Below are 16,803 nucleotides of genomic sequence, written 5' to 3' on the forward strand. Positions count from 1 at the left end.
TTAAAAATGATATCTTATTGTTTTGAAATAGCATTAATTCATATATTGTGTGATTAAGGAGACTTTAATTAACAAATTTAAACTGTAGAACATGCAGATTGATATATTTTTATAACTTTTACATTGCATCAAATGTTGAGGACTCAAATGGCACCTGTTTGGTAGAATGACCCACCTGCAGTCACTTAGCAATTTAGCTAACTAGTAAGATAGTAGTAGTTTGCCCAGCAACTACAAATGAAAACCTATTATTTAGCCTAATCTGTCAGTTAAAATTATGTAATTGTATTCTGAATACTTCCTGTTTGACTAAATATGCCTTATATTGATTAAAATAAAAGACTAAGCTAACAGGCTACAAGTTGTTAGCTAACAGTGCTAACTGTGGATTACCCTTCCAGCTGAGGGGGGCTCTAATGTCAGCTAAGCAGGTAGTAGCTAAGTAGTACTGACAAACAATTTTATTTTATTTTGCATTCTAAAGTGTATGTTTACATATTCCTCTTCTTCTCTTGTTTAGCTTGTAGCAACTCAGCTACTATATTAACGATGCTAATCACTGAATTGCTAATAACGTCATTAAGCTGCAGTTTGACCAACGAAACATCCACTGCTCAATTTTAGAGGTAAAAAAAATAAGCAATATAAATACGGGGGCATGTTGTTGTATGTTTATCACATGTGTTCTCCGTTCTTCACTCCCCAGCTAATATGTTTGTTAGGCATATTAGCGAATATGCTAGCAATGCTAACAGACTGACCAAGCTAACTGGCAGTGCAGCTAACGAGCTAGCTAGCTAGCTAGGTAATAGTTTCACCAGAAAACACAGACTTTTGTGTAATGTGTTGCAGTTATATAGTAACAACATGCTTTTACTTTACTATTTCGTATTTTAAAGTATGTACATTACGTAACGGCCTACTCAACTTCTATCGGCGTTAGCTAGATTTCCTCAGCAAGCTAGCTAATAGACTTCCTAAGGCTTTAAGCATAAAAATAATAATCATAATAGTTTTGAGAGTGTATCTGTGTTTTGTTGTGCATTGACATGATTTTCTGGACCTGGTTAATGATCAGCTGGGACAGGCCTTTGACAGAGGACGGTTTTAATCTACTTTAATCTACTCAACACAATGCACGGTTTACCGTGACAAACCCCGCTAACAAACAGGTTCCCTCTGGGATTAATACAGTATTTCTGATTCTGGTTAAACCCACACAGACATGAATTTGTCTGGATTTACTGGTGGGATTAGATGTGACATTTCTGTTGGACTTCTGTGCTTTGTTGTGTTTTTTTTTTTTTGTACTACAATACACGCAATTCAGAGCCAAAGAGGACAGGACTAATGTGGGACTTAGATGAGTATCTGCAAACCCAGAGTCAGGATTAGGATCCAGCACACAGCCCGGAATAGAGCCGGCTTTCATCCACTGCGCACAATATGGCTGTTTAACATGACAATAATACAAGACACAAGCTTCTTATGGAGAGCCTCCCAGGAGCGGTGTGGAGCGCCCTGTCTCTCTCTCTCTCTCTCTCTCTCTCTCTCTGTGTGTGTGTGTGTGTGTGTGTGTGTGTGTGTGTGTGTGTGTGTGTGTTCATCCCGCAGGACTGACTGCCTAACCGGTCGAGCAGAGTTTTGAGTCACCTGAATGAAGAACAAGTTTAACCGAAGAGGAACAGAGGGAGACTCAAAGTGAAAGAGCAGAGGAGGGAGACATCCACGAGGCGTCTGTGGACATTTAGAAAGTTTCTGCGTGACAGTCTGAGGACAGGAGGACACGCTGTGTGCTGTGTTGCTGGCAGCTCGCTGTCCCGGGTTGGAGGCAGGCTGTCCCGGGTTGGAGGCAGGCTGTCGCGGGACAGACAGACGCACACATCTGTAGCGCGCTGCCGCAGACCGGAGGGTGCCACCATGCCTGTGCGACAAAAAGGTAAATAAAACACTTTAAATCACATTTATGCATTTGTTTCACACTTTTGTATCATTTGTAGCTTCATTAGTTGGTTTTGTGAAGAAAGATAAGATGAAAAATATCAGTTTAATCCACTTCACAGCGACGCTGAGCGAAGCGCGCTCCTCTTACAGCACGTTTATAAAACCTGAACTTTAGGGTGAAATAGTTCATAAAACGTTTAGATAATAACGTATTCAGCAGACCTGCTGGTCGTGAAGCTGCACTTTGGCTGTTTTGGAATGATTATAAAAAGCTTGCTGCGCATGATTTTATTACGGTAAGTTCTCCATAACATGCGCGGTTGTGTGAATTGTCAGTGCGGCTGCTTCCACGCAGCGTGTGTAGTGTTGGACGCGGAGGTTCAGTCGGTGCTGTCAGTGTAATCAGCTGTTCACAGGCCGGAATGTTCGCTCCATAAACTCTGCTGCATGACGCCTGGCGACCCGGCAGTAAACTGAACTGTTAAAGTATCATATTCCCTGGTCAGTTATAATAATTGACTGGCTGCTGTTAAATGTGCAATTTATTATTATTATTGTTGTTGTTGTTGTTGTTGTCAGTTGAGATTTGCAGCTTCTAAGGCCTGTGTGTGTCCACATGCTTGGAATCTACAGCAGGTGCTGTCAGCCTGTCTTTTTAAAGGCCCCGTTCACACTGGGGAAAAAAATGTGGCTTAAGCAGGATTTGGCCGCATCCAGATCAATCCAGATGTGTTTTTTCCGAGTGAGAACACCTCCAATCCGGCTGAATCCAGTTTGATTTCAAGCCGGCTAGATCCACCCTCGAGAGGTGGATCTAGCCAGCTTGGCTCAAATGCGGCTCAGGTGTGAACGCAAATGTGGCTAGCGAATCCGGCTAGCCACATTATTAGCCATATTACGAGGCGCCACCTAGTGGTTTGGAGGACAGCAAACACGCTGGATGAAGCCAGATTGAGTGCGGACACAACTGTGTGCTAGCCAGATTTGAAAATAGGTCTGAAAGCATCCAGCTTAAAGGCTGTCTGGGCTCAATCCTACTCTAGCTGGAATGACTTTCTCCAGTGTGAACGGGGCCTAATTAACTCCACCCTTGTGAGGACTGTGTGTGTGAGGTCTGACTCTGTTTTTAACCATATTAATCCACCAATGATGTCAAAAGCTCACAGTGCATAAGCTCCCTGATCTACTTAAGTGTGTCTGGAGACTTCTGTGGGTGCATTATATATTTTTTTTATTGTCTGCTGTCTTTAGATGCTCAGCGAGCCTTGGAGCTGCTCCAGCAATACAAAGTCAAACTGGACCAGAGGCAGCAGAACCAGAACCGAACCAAGCAGAGCCCTGCGGAGGAAGACCGCCAGCTGCAGCAGTCTCTGGACCGAGTCATCAACGTCTTCCAAAGCCAGCTCTTCAGTGCTCTTCTGGGTAAGGACGTCAGTGTTGGTCAGCTGTAAGCAACTGATGAACATGCTGTGATGAGTAGGACATTTAAAACAGCTTGTGTAAATGCACTTTATGGCATCAAAGAGCTGGTGCATATTTTCCAGCCCTGAGGCCAAACCTATCTCCCTGTAGATCAAGATATTTGACTCGGCATTGACTGACTTTTTTATGAAATGAATGTAGGTTTACATTATATGTGCTTCCAGGCTTGTTTGACTTTGATTTCTCTGTCAGTTGTGGAGTGATGTGAACACTTGGAGGCAGGGAGTTGGCTGTTTGTGCCAGTCGGCAGGCTTAAAAAAAAGGCTGGGCTGATAATGAGAGAACGAGAGCGGCTACAGGATGTTTGAGCTCGACTCTCACATGACTTAGTAAACCAGAAAAATGGAGATCTGTGCACAGAGACGTAGGTGTGACATGAGCACACAGAGCTCTTTGTGGATATCTTGCAAATGTGCAGCAATGTTTAAATGCCTCACATAGTCTAACTAGAAGGATTCTAGTTTTTGAATGGCACATGTGGTTCTGTGAATGACGACAAACTGGTTCTCAGTGCCTGCGTTGTGCCGCCCCACACACACACACACACACACACACACACACCTTTAGTTCTGAGAGAAACACGCCTTCCTCTGTGTTGTCGATGTGTGTACTAATCATCAGACCTAGTTCCTGTTTGAATGTGACTTTGACCTTTAACCGAGCTGCCTGTGATGTGGTAAAAGTTGTATCATAAAACAGTGGAGCTGTTGTCTTTGATTAAACTAGTTGCATATCATTTAATGTGTTTGACTGTGTCCACAGTGGATTTCTGTTATTTATTTATTCGTTCATTGAACGTGTGCTCCTTTCTCTACACATTTCCATGCAAATAACTTTTTCTCTTATTGTTTATTGTCTTTTATGATCTTAACTCTTGCCTGAGTTGTCAGCCATGTGTGTGTGTGTGTGATATGGTGTGTACAGAGATGAGGAAGTGAAACCTCTGATCCCAACAGTCACACTGTTACACTCTGAGTCAGTGTTCCAGTTTTTAAAAGGGGAAATGTCAGAGAAAGAGGCAGGGTACATCAGGAGTGCACTGTGTAACTGTAGTGGCAGTATCATCATGCTACCACCAGGGGGCCTCAGTGTATTGGCTATGTTTTATTTGATTTACTCAGAATAGAGACTTTTCCTGAGCAGTTCCTGTGTGTGTGTGTGTGTGTGTGTGTGTGTGTTGAGCAGCTGAACTCTGTGATTGTTGTCACAGTAGATGAGTCTGCCTCTTGTTATTTTTATGGGCTGCTATACTGATCGATTGTTTAGTTTGTAAAATGACAACCAGCAGTGGGAGACACAGCCAAAAGGACAGTTCGATTCAATACACTTTATTCATCCCCAAGGGGCAATTCAAAAGCCCCATGGAGCAGCGTAGATCACAGCTCAGACACTTCACACATAAGAAAAAAAAACAAATGTAGTAAAGCCAAAAAATGTTTGTTTACGTTTTGATTATTACTTTAATTCTTGCTCAATTCTTCTGCCAGCTCGGCTCCTCTGTCTTTTGGAAAAAATTTGTTGGACTTTTGTTTATGTGCCCACTAAATCTGACTTCTGTTCTTCTCTCTAGATATCCAGGAGTACTATGAGTTGACCATTGTTGCTGACAGCAAGTGTTCTGTAGACCAGACAGATGGTCCCGAGAAGCTCCCTGGCTCCATCGACCCGCCAGCAGAACCCCCAGCCCAGCCACAGCCTTTATCTATTTCCCCTAATGTCCAAACACCTGCAAGTCCATCCCAACCCAAACCGCTGACCCCCAAACCCAGATCAATCAAATACCCTGCTCCTCCCGTCCCATCAGGAGCTTCTACAGCAAAGCCTCTTTCAACACAGTCCACTACGCCTCAGTCACAGCCAGCCAAAGTCAAGTACCGTGCTCCTCTTCCTCCTGTCCAAACCCCCAATTCATCAGCAGTAGAGATTTCAAAACCCTCCTCTCCTTCCAACGCAGTCACAGCAAACACCTCAGGAACTCCTCCCGGCTCCCTAAAAACAGCACAGAATGGAACCCCCCTTGTTTTTGCTACAAGCTCTGGTATTTGTGCAGAAAGCTCCAGCAGTCCTCAAAGCCCCTCTGCCTCTCCTGACCTCAGCCCGACTGTCTCAGCCCTCGTCTCCAGCACCATCCAGGGCTTTGCGTCTTCAGCTGCTCTGGGCAAACTTAGCCCAACCAGGACAACTCCGAGCACCAGCCCAGGCCTCAGCCGAAGCACAGACACTACCACAGTCTCAGCAACCAGCAAGGATCCAGGAGCGGGCAACATCACCCCCACCCAGAGTCCACCGAGCCACAACAATGGAAACTTTTCCTTCAGCAGCCGCAGCCCCACAAGTCCTCCTGGGCAGCTAAACAAAGGACCTCATCTGAGGTATGTCCGGAAACTGACTCTGAATAAAACAGAGAAAATAATATAAATATGTATTTTGGAGAATTCAGGTATATATAGAGCAGACACCCTCTGATCTCTGTTCTCAGTCCAACCAGCCCTGGGCCAGTAAAAGCGACCGCCCCGAGCCACAGTCCAGCCCACTCCAGGCCACCTACAAGCCCACTGACCCCCAACAAGGTAAGACATCTCTTATTGTTTTATGTTGGTGCCTGAGGAAACCTGCAGGAATCCTCTCTGCAGAGTGAGAAACAGATTGCTTCCTCTGTTCTCTGAAGCTGGGTTAGAGCAGTATGGCTGCTGGAAAAGAAAGACAAGTGAGGATGTGTTGACTTGTCTTAAAACTCCAGCGCTACACTGAGAGGCTGCTGGTGGCTGCAGCAGGCAGATTTGGATGGATAGGTTCTTTATACAGGCAGGCTGTTTGAAACTTGGCTTACATTGCATTACATAATATGACAAAGGGAATCGATTCAGTTCACTAACATTTTATTGTTCAGTAGGGTCAGCAGAATGTGCTTACATCTGGTTTTATTAAGGTTATATAAGGAGTTACATTGACTGTGCACATTGATGGGTTTATGTGCTTCTGATAGTATGTACTGGTATTGGAAGTATTTTTTATACTGGATGTTCCTCTTTGCTCTGCTCTCTGTGCATCAAGCAGGAAACATTTTTCCTCCAGGTTATATACTGCTCGTCTTGGAGTTGACATTAAACAATTTGAGGGTATTCAGGTGTTCCTATACATCAGTAATATTTGACAGCCTATTGTATCCAATATCAGTATTTATTGATAATCTGGTAAAAATGGGAATTTTGAAATGGTTCTGTGACCATTCAGTTGTTCATGTTCTTTGTTTATTATGACTACTGTGCAGCTCAGTGTGGTAGTTTTGGTTGTATCGCAGTGTAGTGGTGGCGTAGTGTTGTTGAGGTGGGTGAGCCTCCACCTGTCATTCACAGGCTCTAAACAATCCTGCCTTCATGAAGGAGAGAATTAATTATTTGTGCCATACATATGCGTAATGCATGCCACACACCCTTTTACTTTGGAGACATTTATGTGGATGTTGCTGCTGTCTAATGCTCCAGAATCTCAAACAGCAACAAACTGAACATCTTTTGTATATACATAAGGTTTAACATGACGGCTCTATGACGACACAGCTCCAGGAGCATGACACTTATTGTAAAGTACTGTGGATCATAAGAAGAGACACAGACCCCCACACAGGCACAGAAAGTCCTTGTTTTACAAGTGAGGCTTATTAGCAAGTGGACAACTTTCTGAGAGCATCAGGAGAGAACTGACAAAGAGTGCATGTCCAGGGACCGGACAGATTCAGGAGTAGAGTAGGACGTTGTGTACATGCTCGCTCTCTCTCTCTCTCTCTCTTTGCTCCACAGGTCTGTTACAGTATTGACATTTAAATTGACCATCATCTGTAGAGAAAGCCTGAGTGCGTCTGTGTGAAGCTGCAGGCTGCATATGGAGCTCTCTCTTTACCAATACCCACAGTCAGACTTGAAAGTAGAGCATCCATTGCTTATACGGCTGCTACTGTTCACTCAGTCTAACCCCCTACTCCTGCCAAACAGAGACCTGACCTGATAAAACAGCAGAGAGTAGTGTGTGTGTATGAATTTGTGTGTGCTGTGTATACATGTCTGCCTGTGTGAGCGTTCGCCTGTGCATCCATGTGTATGCGTTTCTGTGCCTGTCTCTAGACGTTCGGCATGTTTTTTTTTCTATGTGTATGCGCCGACATATATTTCTGAGCCATGCACTCTTCGAGGTCAAAATGTGGCTACCAGCTGCCATAAAACGAAGACAGCAGCTGGAAAACAAGGCGGGCGGAGGTGCACCGGGACGGCTGCCATGTTTCCGAGCCGGCCTCTATTTTAGCAGAGAAGTCCTCTTCGGTGCTGCTCTGATGAAAAGACAGGTGGAGATGACATGAGAAAGGGAGGAGAGAGAGAGAGAGAGTGAGAGAGAGATTGAGGGATGAAAGAAAAGGAGAGACAGACCGACAGCAGAAGGATGCCACCAACAGCAACAAGCTGCTGAGTGGCGGAACGGGAAAGTTGCACCTGGGAGATGGTTTAGTGAAAGTTTGCTGGTTGGACCTGTGAGGATGGACTGCATCTGTATCCTCACTACTAAGGTGAGCCACGGGAACTGAACACATGAGATCAGAGTGGCAGGGAACACGAAACATATCAGGACAGGAGAGGGCATGGTGTGATAGTGTAAACTGTGTTGTGTGTATCCATATGATGGGTTTAAATGTAAACTGTCAAGATCGCATGATTTTTTTCTTTTTAGCACAAAATGTGAGACTGTGGTCTGGTTTGTGGGAATCCCACAGTATCTTCTGATTATCTGAGTAAATGATGGGAAACTAAGTGCACCTGCTCACAATTAGCCGCATCAAATTGGGGACATGTTGCTTATTCCACAGATGGCTTGCTGCGGTTTATGAATGAGCAGGCTATAAGGTGATATCTTAGAGGAGCAGGCTGCGCTCCAGTGATGCAACTCTAATGGGAATGCCGAGCTGTTGCTCAGCTGTTGGTCTGACAACGTGTGGCACCCAGAGAGGAAACTGGGTTGATAGGACACATGTTTAAAAGGACTGACTGGCTGCCTGTGTAGGTAGAAGACTGATGTGCTGGTTGACTGATTGACGTGACTGACTGACTGACTGACTGACTGACTGGTCTCGTGACAGGAGAGAAAACTAGGCTGGCAAAATTAAACACACATACATTATGCACATACTGTATGTTCTGAAATGCATGGCCCATTTAAAAGCAGTGGAACCAGTGAACGCTGGCTTCTGCTTCACATCCCAGAATGAAACCATCTGCTTTGATTTACTGTTACAAGCAGCAGAGAACATGGTGTACTTAGAACAGATGAATTTAAACTACATCTCTCCTGACTTCTTGTAAAGGCAAAAGATGGGAAAGATGAGTTTAGAAAGTTGCATATGTTTTTTTTTATTTTACAAGAATTGCCTTGATATGAAAATCTTTCTTTAAGTTAAGCTTAATTATCACACATCTTGCCAATTTGTGGTTGTTGGATTTTGTATTTTTGGTTACGTTGACAATAAAATCAATGTTTTTTTAAAAAGAAATCTTTACAAATGACACCATTTAAATTATTTCCGAAGCCTAAATACCCAAGTGGTAAAAAGCTAATGTTGCATGTCTGCATGCTAACTGTGCAAAGCACTTGCAAACCTTCCGGTCCAACTCTTCTACCTTAGATCTCTGGAAATGCTTGAAGACATGGCCGACTCTAGCTAGCTGACAGGATGAGGACAGGTCTTGGTCTAGTCTAACCTAGTGATTTGCTGTGTTTTTTTTTCCTCAAAACTCAAAAGAGGAGAGACATGTTGACCATGTGTCAAGGTGCAAGGAATTCTGTCCAGCATGTTGTTTGTTAGATTGTTAATGAGGAATTAAAACTTCAGTGGTATGAATTGTTTTTGCAAAGCTGTCACTTTAACCCAGAGTTTCCAAAAAAAAAGAGGGTCTGCTGCTTTCATATAGAGCAGGGGTCTCAAATATTTTGTGGCCCCCCACTTGACATCAAAGTTTAGTGTTAGTGCGGCCCGCACATTTTTCTCACACGCACTTATTTACTGAGGCTTGTCCTGTGCATTTTATTTTTATTATTGATTGCCCGTCAGTATTTCTCTGATATTTAGTTTGAATTTTTTTTGAGGAGTGGCAGCCTCAGTTCTACTCGGCGTGTCGTTTCTGTCTCTGCATGCTCGCGCATTTCTCCGCTGCAGAGGAGTTCCGCCCCCCGACACACACACACAGGCGTGCGCACACACATGTGAGCGTACTGCACCAGAGGAATGAGAGCGCGCATTGAAAACTGTGTCAAGCGACGCGCTGTCTGTTGGACAGTTCTCAGCAGCCTAGCCATGCTGGTATGTTGACGGTGTGTGTCTTCAGGTGCTGCGTGATCTCTGTGCTCATGTAGCAGTGCTCCATCAGAATATAGTCCCAGAATGGATCAAAGTCGGAGACTGCCGCGTGTTAATCAGCATTTCCATTTGTGCTCGCTGTGAATACGCAGGTCACATGAAGTACTTGGAGTTTCTTTCTTTCTTTTTAATCAGGATGCTAGTTGAATGGAACACATGTTCTCAGTAGCTGCCCTCACTGTAAACAAGCTGCACACACGCCTGACTCCTGACATGTGTCTGTGTGAGGAGCCAGTGAACAACTTATCTTCATGTTAAAGCAGCTTGACATGTTTTATTTAATTTCTATTCACAATAGATTTTGTTATACTAGCCTACATGAATGTCATTGTCTGTACTGTATCTCCAAAGGTACAGCAAATCACAGCAAAACACAGTTTATTTAGTAAACAATGTTTAGCTTTTAGTCTTAGTGAAACTGAGGGAAATTCAGGCCCAGGAAAATCACCTCTTATCAATTCGATCGATAAGGTCATTCAACTAATGATTATTGAATTAATCAATAATTTGCATCCCTATTCTGACCTGTTATTAATAAAGATTGAGACGATAGGACCAGTTGTACTTTTTTGGAATATTTGAAACCCTTTTTTTTAATGCGGCCTTAATGCGGCCCAGCCTCACCCAAACTCTACCCCCAGCGGCCCCCCGGGTAAGTTGACTTTGAGACCCCTGATATAGAGGCTGCGTGGCCACTTGTGTCAGGAGAATCTGGTGAGTGATGCAAGGTGCGCAGGCCCTTTCACACAGTAAGTCTGCAGGGCTTGGGCAGATATACAAACAGCAGGGATTCCATCTCACATTCATCTGGTTAATCCCGTCTATCTCATTACGGTAATGGATTACAAAACGCAAGGTGTTCCCTGAGCTAAAGAAACGCTGCTGGACAATGTGTCTTTTCATTGTCTAACAGCAACAAATACAAAGTTGTAAATGTCTAAGAGTTCAGTAAGAGTTCAGTTCAGTGGGTGTACATTGTTTTGGTCTGTAATGGGGGGCAGTGATGAAGGGAAGTAGTCAGACACATTTTAGGGTTAGTAGAATCAAAAACTCAATCGGTGTACTATTTCCAGTGGTATCTGTGCTTATAGAGACAGCCTGTGTATTTCCTATCAATTGTCTCCAATCCTCTTTTCCGCTCTGATATCCAGTCTTAAATCCCACCCTGGTTTTATCGGTGTGCGATTGTTGTTTGGTCTTACTGAGTGTCGCAGGCCTCCTGTGCACCAAGAGAGCAAGAGTCTCTCCTAAGAGGCTTACCTTAGGCTGCTAATAGACTTTACAGAGGTGGAGCTATTTTAGGATGGACAAAGACAAAGAGGAGGAAAAAAACGAGAGAGAGAGAGAGAGACACACACACAACGACAAAGGGGAAAGCCAATCTGTAACTGCATTAGCACGGGAGTTCTACCTATCTTTTGTGGGTGAATTTTCCCCAGTTTTGCCAGAAACTTCCGTGCTGCATCATTCCACTGATCCATCCATCTGTGCCACTGTCCAGCTGGCATAGTGATGTCATTCTGACGAGGGGTCACGGCTGACAAATTAATCAACGGAGGAGGCATGAGAAGAGAAGAGAAGAGGGAGAGAACTTCCCAAGCAGCTACAGGACGAAGGAGCCCAGGGACATGCCTGCCATGCTGTTGTAGGACTAACACAGTGATGCAGGACTGCAGCTGCACTTTATGAGACCCTTGAAGGAAAAGGTGTAAGGTTTAGCTCCTGGCTCCGTGTGTAAAGTTGGACTTAGTCTGCAGGTCTTCGGGTTGTCCTGCCTGTAGTGAAGCTGACACCTGCTGGGCCGACACGAGGGCTACACGTAATAATGGACGACTGCGACCCTGCATCCCCAGTCAATGTAAGGTATTTTTGTCCAAATGATCCTGCCTTACCTGCTCGTTCTCTTTGTAATTGTGCTATAAAATACTTTTTGAATCATCTGTAGTGACAAATAAGCTTCAGAAAAGTTGTTTTATCTTGTAGTTTATGCAAAATCTAAAGAATGGGTGGATTTGTGTAGGTTTGTGGTTTTTTGTGTAGCTTTTTTTTAAATTCCTGTTTTTGCATTTTCCTCGTCGTTTTTTCACAGTATTTTGCCTTTATCAATCTTGTCTTTGGCAAAGTGCAGGTTGGCACCCACTTGTTATCTCTGAGCTATTTCCACAGAACTGTATCAGAGGTGCTAGGAAGCACAAAGGCTGGCTGACAACCGAGAGGAGCTGAGTAATTAAGAGGAATTATAACGGGGCCAGAGGTTATGGTTTACATGATAGCCTCTTGCTAATGGTACAATCCCAACCATGCTGTCCAACTGTTTCGAACAGACCACAGACCAGCATATAAACTGAGGAACTCTCTCCTCCTTTTTGCTCCAATGTGGAGAGTTTCTATGTTTATACAATCAAGTTTAATCTCTGAATTTGGTCCAAAGTACACCTGTTCTCATCCCAAATCCATCCAAGTCTATCTCTGAAGCCAAGCCAGATTCACAAGCTCTGACTTCCGACCTTAGCCGCATTCGGCCTAATTCTTTCGGTTATCAAGGTCATCCATGGTGGAAAGGACTGGGTAGTCTGTTCTAAAAAAAAAAAAAAAATCCACCCCCGCCACCCATCAAAAAACCTTACAAACAAGTGTAGCAGAAGCATTAGTGTGACCGAACGTAGTTGTCTTACACAAAGGCACAGGGGCTTAGACCCAGAACTTATTTCCTGTCCTGGTACTGTTGCATTCTATTGTCCTGGTCATGCTAACAGGCTAGCAATCTAATATGAATTGTTTAGCCCATGTCACGCATGGGTACAGCCAGAGCAGCTAATCCCATTTAGCAGATGCCTAATCTCTCCACTCACACACACTCATACAAAGATAACAACCACAGACACACACCAGAATACAACAAGGCAGGAAGCAGAGTTCCCTTCAGTCCCGTGTAGTCATTCTATTGATTTCTCAGGAGCAGCAAATGGATTTATGGTCTTATGTCAGACTGTCAGACTGTCAACTGTAGTCCAGAGAGCAGAACTTGGCCAGGTTCATACATATTAGGGGTTAAAAATGCTGCCCGCCTCTGTGTGTGTGTGTGTGTCGCTGCCAGCAGTGATGAATGGGGGATGTTGTGTTGTTGGCCTCACAAACTCACTCTCAGCCTGTGTCTAAAATCACCCCTATATAATGTGTTTCGCAGTGCTGTCTTACATCAATCATTAACCCCATATACTGCATTCAAGGTATCCCAAAATGCATCATTAATGTATAATATTTTAACTGTATGACAGCATGGATTCTTGACTAATGACACTGTAAAAAAATAAGTGTGTAGTGTCTGAAAATGTTCTTTTTAATTTTACAGTGGTCCCCTGCACCATGACCTTGCATATAGTGAGCACACAGTACTGATACAGTTAACAGCTGATATGCATTATATTTAGGGGCAAGTGCAAACCATTACTTTCTCTTTGTTCCAGTTGTCTCCAGTTGCTTTAAATTCAGTTGATTTTTTAAAATCCAAATTTAAGATTATCTGCCTGACACAGGTGTTTTAAGTGCCTCCATTAGATGGGTTTGAGGACGTGTTTGTGGAGAATCAGCACCCTCTCAAAGCTATGTGTGCTTTGAGCTCATTATTCTGTATGAATCCCTCTGAGGTGCAGTTCAGACGGTGTGTTTTTCTATTGGTTTCTTTATGTGCGTGTTTTATTTCATAGTTTCTTGTTTCCTCTCATGGTGAGAAGTCATTTCGATGGTACTTCTTTATTTTAAGGAAACTAATTGATGTGGCTCCTTAGGCTGTATAAATGATCCCTGACATGGTGTTTTTACCTGATGATTGGTGACAGAGTCACTTTTTACAAATACTCTGATCCCTATGCAGGTCCTTCAGCTGTCAGTAAATGTCAGTTCTGTAACATGTGGTTGAATGACTCCGATGGTCTGAGTCCTTTCTCGATTATTTTCATTAGTCACTGTAAAGTTGCTGTGCAAAGCAATACAGGATGGTCTAGTGTAATGTAAGTTAAACATGACAGATTTTCTGTCAGTGTGAAAATTTCAATCAATGCTATATCTTTGTTGCTATGTCTGTATTTTGCCACATAGTGGCAGTATATGACAAACCCAGCACAGTGATGCCGGGACGGCCTCACAAACTGGTTTTCTTCAGACTTGAAGCCTTCTTTTTAAATGACAATTGACATGATATTAATTAAAATACAGTGTTCAATAACAACATTAACAGCCCACTAATATCTGCACAGTCTAAGAGGCGTGGCTGTGTGTCCTCACATAGGGTTTGACAGAGAGTGAGAGAGAGAGAGGATGAGCCATAAAGAGAAACATTCACTCATGTGGAAACTAAACACACAGCTGGTAAAAGCTGATCACATGACCATGTTTGAAATGCTGATGTATGGAGTCTTTTTTAATTGGTTAGTGGAGTGCAGAAAGGAGAACCCACAGTGATTGGCTGGCCAGGAGTGTATGAGGTTACCACACACACAAACACAAACACACACATACACACAGTGTAGTTATTTCTGTGCTGGCTGACCTACTAATGTTAACATGTAGTGCATGCCTGCTAGGCTCATGAGGTAGCATCCTCGCTCTCTGTCTCTCTCTCTCTCTACCCATTTGTCATGTATTCCTTCCTTCCTTCCTTCCCTTCTTCTTGTATTATGTTTGTTTCTGTATTTTACTATCTAGGTTTGTGATGGCACCCAGTGCTATGTTTACACTCCTATTGTCTTGTGAGCCATATGATCCAAAAGGCCTGTGGCTATCCCAGATATATGAACGTATGTGTGTGCACGCTCACACGTCAGCAGGATCTCCATCTGCTGCTTGCCAAACACAGACTGACTCACTGTAGCCGGTCTCAGTGCCACTAGCTTATCTCAAAAAGGTAAACTCCTATTTTTTCTGGACGAATCCAATCTTGAGTTTTCTGCAGGAAGTCCAAACATATAGGAGAGGCCCGAATAATTTTATTCATGACTTGTTTGTTTGTGGGAACGTTTTTGCTGTTCCGAATCTGAACACTATCACTGTGCTTCTTTTGAAGAAACTGGTACCAGTTGAAGTCACTAGAATCTATTCTACCATTTTATATTCTGTCCAAATAAAGAACAGTCATTTACCATCACATCACATGTGTCTGTCACATGTGTGTTCTGTGTAGGAGTCCAGCTGTTCTCGGAATAACCTTTCATGTCATTGTATTATTTATATGACTTGTCTACCTGCATCAACTTCTGAACTTAATTGGCTCCTTCAGGCTTCAGGATCTGTTCATCTGTGTACACACACAAAAAAACTAAAAATAAATTCTCATTAGCGAGGCACGAGTGCATTGATTATCAGTAAACGTATGCAATGACTTCAGATGGCATCAGCATGTTTTGCCTATACTTTCCCGTCTTGTAATATCTTCTCTGGTGACCTTGAAGTCACCCTTTGTTGTCTTCCACATTGTTTCTCTCCCTCCATCTTCTTCTGTCTCACGCTGCGTTGTTTGTTTTCAAGGCGAGGTGAGAAGGCAAAGGCATCCACCAAGAGGCTACTGTGTGTGTGTGTGTGTGTGTGTGTTTGGATCTGTGTGCATGTGATAGTCCAGATGGCTCGGCCATCAGCATAGATCCACGGATGAAATGAGCGCGTTGACTTGTTTGACTTCCTCTGCCCTCTGTCTCCCATAAGCATCCTCTGCTTTCACCGAACTCACCAAGAGGAACGTTTTTGCACTCTGTGGATGAGTTATTATAGTTCGTTGCTGGATCACAAACTTACTGCCTGCTGAAGCCGATGGTTTTGTGCACAAAGTGAAATTTGGCACATAAAAGCACAGAAAACATGTCCTGCCAGTAACCTGCACCTGAGGTCATGTTCAGACCGACCAAAAAAAAACACATTTTAATTTGGCCCATGTGGAGACTAGCAGTGCTGCCAGCAGGAAGCGGTGAGGGCAAAAACCTGCAGGGTCCTCCCGCAAAAAGTCGAAACCTCGCTCAACTGTTGACGCAATACCAAATGACATCATCTAAATAGATGAGATTGTCCGTGCACGTTTTGTTTTGAAGCAAACCTTTCTTTTATATATCGTCTTTAGGTTCCTGGAAAACAATAGAAAATGTTGTTGAATCCTCCTTTAAACGTGCACATTCAGGATCCACGAAAAATTACATTCCTCCATCTTTCTTTTTCTGCCTTTCTGCACTGCCACATATCAATACATACATTCTTCCCCGGAACAACTAATCTAATACTTCTGTTTTATGGAGAGTAGACTTCTTGATTACAATTTATGGTTCAGCAGACATAGAGTAAAGCTTTTCATTTTATTGTTTTAAGAAGAATTTAAGGCATTTCAGCTGATTTTTCAGCTGAATTTTAATAGGACACTGATTAAGTTTTTTGTTTTTGTGTTTTATATTATCCATTATTGGTTTGTTGGGAGCTCTGATCATGTTTTGTCGTCTCTTCTACTGTGTGATCACACTGACAACAGCTCAGAGTCACCTGTGGTTTAAATTGGCTCAGTGTCAAAGTCCTGCCACCAGCACAGCAGTGCTGTGCTCAAATGGCAATTGAACAAGTCACCCCTAGTAGTGTGTGTGTGTGTGTGTGCATGTGTGAGTGTGTGCGTTTTTGGGCAATGATGGCTTGTGATGTAACAGCACTGTCTCTGCCATACCCATTCACACTTTAGGTCTCTCTATCATCCTCTCTCTCTCACCACTGTTATATTTGGTCAATTCAATCTCCACTAGCCCGTATAATACTGTCCCCTCACTCCCTGCTCCTCCTCCTCCTCAGTCACTGTGTGTATACGGATGGATGACTATACAAGTCAGAGCGTTGCTGCAGCAGGAAAGTACGAGAAGTGAAAAGAGGAAAGATGATACGTGGACGCTCGAGAGGCATTTTTAATTCTCCCTCCTCCTCTTGTGCTCTTCCTCTTTCTGTCTATCTCTCATTGA

At 43.4% G+C, this 16,803-nt stretch overlaps 1 protein-coding gene across 2 annotated transcripts in view; it reads left to right on the forward strand.

Annotated features, from left to right (window-relative positions):
* Positions 1-1,624: 1,624 nt before the first annotated feature.
* LOC114434164 (disks large homolog 1-like) overlaps positions 1,625-16,803 on the forward strand; it is an 88,433-nt gene continuing 73,254 nt past the window's right edge. For both annotated transcript variants that reach the window (XM_028403146.1, XM_028403147.1), the window contains exons 1-4: positions 1,625-1,939; positions 3,196-3,366; positions 4,997-5,798; positions 5,906-5,996. In XM_028403146.1, the coding sequence (XP_028258947.1) occupies positions 1,921-1,939; positions 3,196-3,366; positions 4,997-5,798; positions 5,906-5,996 (1,083 nt within the window). In that variant the 5' untranslated portion in view covers positions 1,625-1,920. The remainder of the gene's footprint in view (positions 1,940-3,195; positions 3,367-4,996; positions 5,799-5,905; positions 5,997-16,803) is intronic.

This window comes from Parambassis ranga, chromosome 4 (genome assembly GCF_900634625.1).
Source record: "Parambassis ranga chromosome 4, fParRan2.1, whole genome shotgun sequence".
In the NCBI taxonomy this organism is placed as follows: Eukaryota; Metazoa; Chordata; class Actinopteri; family Ambassidae; genus Parambassis; species Parambassis ranga.